Source organism: Nannobrachium achirus, assembly GCF_963921795.1.
Source record: "Nannobrachium achirus genome assembly, chromosome: 21".
Lineage (NCBI taxonomy): Eukaryota > Metazoa > Chordata > Actinopteri > Myctophiformes > Myctophidae > Nannobrachium > Nannobrachium achirus.
The window spans coordinates 27,416,425-27,422,289 of NC_137828.1; the positions used below are offsets into that span (position 1 = coordinate 27,416,425).

General features: G+C 45.2%; 1 protein-coding gene across 1 annotated transcript; it reads right to left on the reverse strand.

The window, feature by feature from the left end:
* Nucleotides 1–913: 913 nt before the first annotated feature.
* Nucleotides 914–2,634, reverse strand: LOC308306665 (C-reactive protein-like; the record flags this gene model as incomplete). The annotated part of the gene is made up of 2 exons (XM_080751706.1): nt 914–1,223; nt 2,417–2,634. 2 exons carry the CDS (start codon nt 2,632–2,634, stop codon nt 914–916), a joined length of 528 nt encoding a protein of 175 aa, XP_080607832.1.
* Nucleotides 2,635–5,865: the final 3,231 nt, after the last annotated feature.

Consider the following 5,865-nt stretch of genomic DNA (forward strand, 5'->3'; position numbering starts at 1 on the left):
TTGACGTTAATTGTATTACACGCCCCCTTCCTGTATAAACCAATTGTAACACACATCCCTGGTTCTGGTGACTGATATTTTCCTTATAAAAGGTGAGGGCCATGTGTTTTTGCCAGACCCATGAAATGGGTAGGCCTACATAAGCAAATGTCTGTCGGTCCGGGTTTTCTATATAAAGGGTATATATGATGATGACATGATGATGACATGCCTACAAAAGGCATGATGTCATAAATGATGATGACAGACAGGGGGTCTGGCACAACCAGGTTGACCTGGTCTAGTTTCTATTACTTTTTCAGTTAACCACACAAACCCTAGCATCCTGACTCTGTGCATGTAATAATATCAACATAGGTGAACATTCCGTAAAAGGAAATGCAGATCTACAAGCTTACAATGTATTGGGGGCTGACCAGGGACCCTAGTCAAGGAAGTAGAGTTTAAGTGGTTTTAAGCAAGCTGATAACAATGTACATCACTAACAGTGGGATGTGATCCTTAAACAATTCAAATAATAGGCAAACTACCCGCGATTGCTGGATGAATTGCTTTATTCATCAATTATGTTGCTTGTGAAAGAAATATGTGTTTTGTAAGTTCTGATAGGTCAGCCAATTTAAAAAAAAGTAAAGTTATCTTTCATAATTGTATGCCATGAATGGCTGCTGTGTTAACATTTGAAGAATGGGCAGGGAGGGTGATCTTGATAGCCACATTCAATCAGGCTGATTAACAGGTCCTACTGAGCCCACATCTTGTTTCCTTTTAAAGAAAACTATGGCAGCAATCAGTAGGCACAATCATGAGCGACCATAGATTCTTTCCCGTTAGCTTTGATTCTCGCTGTCGCCCAGTTAATGACATTGCCTCTTCCAGCATTCAGGTTAGCCTGGTTAGGCCAGGTTAGGCCCTAATCCTTGTCAGGGCAGAGCACATGGTCCCACATGTTGACGTTGGTGATCTCTCCAGCGAAACTCTTATGCCAGTCAAAGTGACCCGCAGGTAGCTGTCTGCGTCCTGCCCCAGAATCACCCTGCCTCCGGCTCGGAGCGTGTAGCCCCTCTGGAGACTCGTCATTGTGGACCTCTGGCCGTTCCAGTAGGCGGTCGTCACGCCCATGTTTGACTCCCAGGTGAAACACATGTGACATGTGAGACAGAAGCGCAGTCATCTCAGGGAGCTTGAACGGAGCACTCTTGCCGCCCACGTAAAGTCTGTATCTGAATTTTAGAAACACAAATGAACAGCTTGGAGAACCTAATGTGAGTCTAAATATCCTTACTGGGGACTATTATTATTATTATTATTATGATTATTTAGTTATTTTTTTTGCGATAAATTCATCTGAAAATATATATTTTTCCAACTGCTGTTGGTGTCATGAGCACATCCACACATGATGTGAATATTAAGCGGCAAGTTCAGTTTGCTGCTGGGGGATATCCATCCCTCTGCTCAGTGGTGTAAAGTACCTGTAACTAAGTACATTTACTTAAGTAATGTACTTAAGTACAATTTTGAGGTTAGGTTATTTGTACTTTACTTGAGTATGTCCAATTTCCAGTACTTTTACTTCTACTCCACAACATCTCGAATCCAAATATTGTACTATTACTCCACTACAATGATTTGAAACCTTTAGTTACAGGTTACTTTGTAGATACAAATTATAATATTATATAATACATACATAAACCACTTTAGCCCTGTTTTATACTTTGGCTATTTGAAAATAGCCGATCTACAAGCTCACAACACGTCGCATCGCGACGCATTGTAGATTTGCTATTTTCAAACATTTTGTACTTTTACTTTTGGTACTTTAAGTACACTTTGATACCAATACTTTTACTCAAGTGCATTTTGAAATCCATACTTCTGCTTGTAACAGAGTATTTCTATATTGCAGTATTAATACTTTTACTTAAGTAAAACATTTGAGTTTTTTCCACCACTGCCTCTGCTCCTGTATGTTTGTCTAAGGGCCTGCTCCACTGCAGATGTTTGTCTCTCGATGTTTGGACGGCAGTGGTGTAAAGCAGTGGTTCTCAAACTGTGGGCCGGGACCTCCTAATTATTTTGGGGGTTCCCCAGATGTTTAGCTCAATGTTAAGGGGCTCAAAACGCCTCGCAACAGTAGGTACAATTTTGAGTTATCTGTACTTTACTTGACTATTTCCATTTTCCAATTTCCAACACTTTTACTTCTACTCCACTACATCTCAGATCCAGATCCTATTGTACTTTTACTGACTCCATCAGCACAAAGCATATCATCACTGTCGAGCAGAAACCTTGTATCTCAAAGTTTCAAATATACTACTTGATAAATACACAACAAATGGTTTTGAACAACAACAACATGGTTTAAGGGGTTAACAAAAGCACAGCCAAATGTGTCCAACTACTGTACCTGCCATCCTTCATCCGCCAGATGGTGAGCTCATCGCGTTCTTTTGTGCGGTATTCAAAGAGGATGGTTCCCTTCAGGGGCAACGATGAGCCCACACGCATGCACAGAGTGAAGGCCTTCAGTGACATGGTGCTCAGTGGGAACAGTTCCACGTAGCTGTCATAGTTCCGCTTGGGGAAAATCACAGACCTGCCCCCTGCGAAGTGATGGACAGACATTGAATTGCAGACCGTATTGGGATCAGCAGTGATTCATGAGTACTGCCTCTAGCTGTCAATTACTGAAAACACACCGCACACACACACTGGAACATGAAACATAATAGGATATTACCTAAGATGGAGCAAAACAAGTGGGTGCTGCTGAGGAAAAGAATGGCCAAAAGATTCATTTTATCTCAGCAAGCCTAGAAAGGTATAAACAGAAAAAAATTAAACACACTAAACAATACTTTCATGGGATGCATCTGCATTTCTATCCAGGGAAAACAAGGCTTACACATATAAGTAAAAAGACAAGGAGTGAAGTCAAAGAAGAGTGACAAATCAGATCCCCTATATCTGTATAAACATGGCCATGCAGTGTTGTAGTGCTAAATTTGGAAGTGTGGGCACGCACCGACGCACGCACGTGCACGCGCGCCAATGCGCCGACGCGCGCCAATGTGCACGTGCCGACGCGCGCCAATGTGCGCGCTCATTGCGTGATGTTTTAAAACAGGTCTGCGTGGCGGCAGAAATAGACAGATAGATACCTTTATTATCCCAAGGGGGAAAATCAGTTGCCCATAGGTAGCACAACAAACAGTATAAGGTTATTTACAAAGTTACAGAGAAGTAAGAAAAAGATAAAAGAAAAACAAGAACAGAGTACAGTAAAGAGCAAGGTACATCAAGAGAGTGAACAAATAATATATAAATATATAGGCCTATATAAATATATACAGTGTCCTTAAGCACAACTATGAAAATAGTACAGTGTCCAAATCAAAAGTGACCATAGCAGTCAATGCTAGTTAGTGCAACAAGTCAATGCTAGTTAGTGCAACAAAATAAAATAAATAGCCTTGATATAGACCAGTGGTTCTCATTCTCAACCAATAATTTGATGACCAGATCACCAGCTAAACCATGCAAAATAGCTGCACAACGGATATTTCCAATTCATTAATCCATTCTCAAATATTCTATTACCATCTGTTGTGTCAATCAGGCTCATTTCAGCACGGCAGACAAGCCTATTTCAACCAATTGCTGGGTCAGAACGACCTGTAATATAATATCAATATTTCCTATAGACTTTTCACAAGAGATACTTCACAATTCACACGGTTAATAATGCACGGCGGCATAACAGAACCGTTTTAGGCTTAATATAATAGTTTTAATATATCGGTAGGCATTATGTCTTACCTAACCAGCCCTCCAGTAAGAATAACACATGTTTATTTACTCACGTGTAGCAGCTGATGAGAATGCACCACGTTGCTGTTGTACAGACAGTGCTGGTGGTGTCTGCATGTTTGACTGGAATAATACTCGGGTAGATAATCCAAGGTAACAAAAATTCACAACAAACAAACAAATAGTACTCAGAGACTTCTAGTGGGCCCTCACAGACTACTATAGTTGCCCTCACAGACTACTAGTGGGCCCTCACAGACTACAAGGGGCCCTCAGAGACTTCTAGTGGGCCCTCACAGACTACTATAGTTGCCCTCACAGACTACTAGGGGCCCTCACAGACTTCTAGTGGGCCCTAACAGACTACTATAGTTGCCCTCACAGACTATTAGGGGCCCTCACAGACTACTAGCGGCCCTCACAGACTTCTAGTGGGCCCTCACAGACTACTAGAGGCCCTCACAGACTTCTAGTGGGCCCTCACAGACTACTAGAGGCCCTCAACGACTTCTAGTGGGCCCTCACAGACTACTAGGGGCCCTCACAGACTTCTAGTGGGCCCTCACAGACTACTAGTTGCCCTCACAGACTTCTAGGGGCCCTCACAGACTTCTAGTTGGCCCTCACAGACTACTAGGGGCCCTCACAGACTTCTAGTAGGCCCTCACAGACTACTAGGGGCCCTCAGAGACTTCTAGTGGGCCCTCACAGACTACTAGTTGCCCTCACAGACTACTAGGGACCCTCACAGACTTCTAGTTGGCCCTCACAGACTTCTAGTAGGCCCTCACAGACTACTAGGGGCCCTCACAGACTTCTAGTGGGCCCTCACAGACTACTAGTTGCCCTCAAAGACTACTAGGGGCCCTCAAAGACTTCTAGTGGGCCCTCACAGACTACTAGTTGCCCTCAAAGACTACTAGGTTCCCTCACAGACTTCTAGTGGGCTCTCACAGACTACTAGGGGCCCTCACAGACTTCTAGTGGGCCCTCACAGACTTCTAGTGGGCCCTCACAGACTACTAATTGCCCTCAAAGACTACTAGGGGCCCTCACAGACTTCTAGTGGGCCCTCACAGACTTCTAGTGGGCCCTCACAGACTTCTAGTTGCCCTCACAGACTACTAGGGGCCCTCACAGACTTCTAGTTGGCCCTCACAGACTACTAGGGGCCCTCACAGACTTCTAGTTGGCCCTCACAGACTACTAGGGGCCCTCACAGACTTCTAGTAGGCCCTCACAGACTACTAGGGGCCCTCACAGACTTCTAGTTGGCCCTCACAGACTACTAGGGGCCCTCACAGACTTCTAGTGGGCCCTCAGAGACTACTAGTTGCCCTCAAAGACTACTAGGGGCCCTCACAGACTTCAAGTGAGCCCTCACAGACTACTAGTTGCCCTCACAGACTACTAGGGGCCCTCACAGACTACTAGGGGCCCTCACAGACTACTAGGGGCCCTCACAGACTTCTAGTGGGCCCTCACAGACTTCTAGTGGGCCCTCACAGACTACTAGGGGCCCTCACAGACTTCTAGTTGGCCCTCACAGACTACTAGGGGCCCTCACAGACTTCTAGTGGGCCCTCACAGACTACTAGTTGCCCTCAAAGACTACTAGGGGCCCTCACAGACTTCTAGTGAGCCCTCACAGACTATTAGTTGCCCTCACAGACTACTAGGGGCCCTCACAGACTTCTAGTGGGCCCTCACAGACTACTAGTTGCCCTCAAAGACTACTAGGTTCCCTCACAGACTTCTAGTGGGCCCTCACAGACTTTTAGTTGGCCCTCACAGACTTCTAGTGGGCCCTCACAGACTACTAAGGGCCCTCACAGACTACTAGGGGCCCTCACAGACTTCTAGTAGGCCCTCATAGACTACTAGTTGCCCTCAAAGACTACTAGGGGCCCTCACAGACTACTAGGGGCCCTCACAGACTTCTAGTGGGCCCTCACAGACTTGTGGGGCCTCATAGACTTCTAGTGGGCCCTCACAGACTACTAGGGGCACTCACAGACTTCTAGTGGGCCCTCACAGACTACTAGG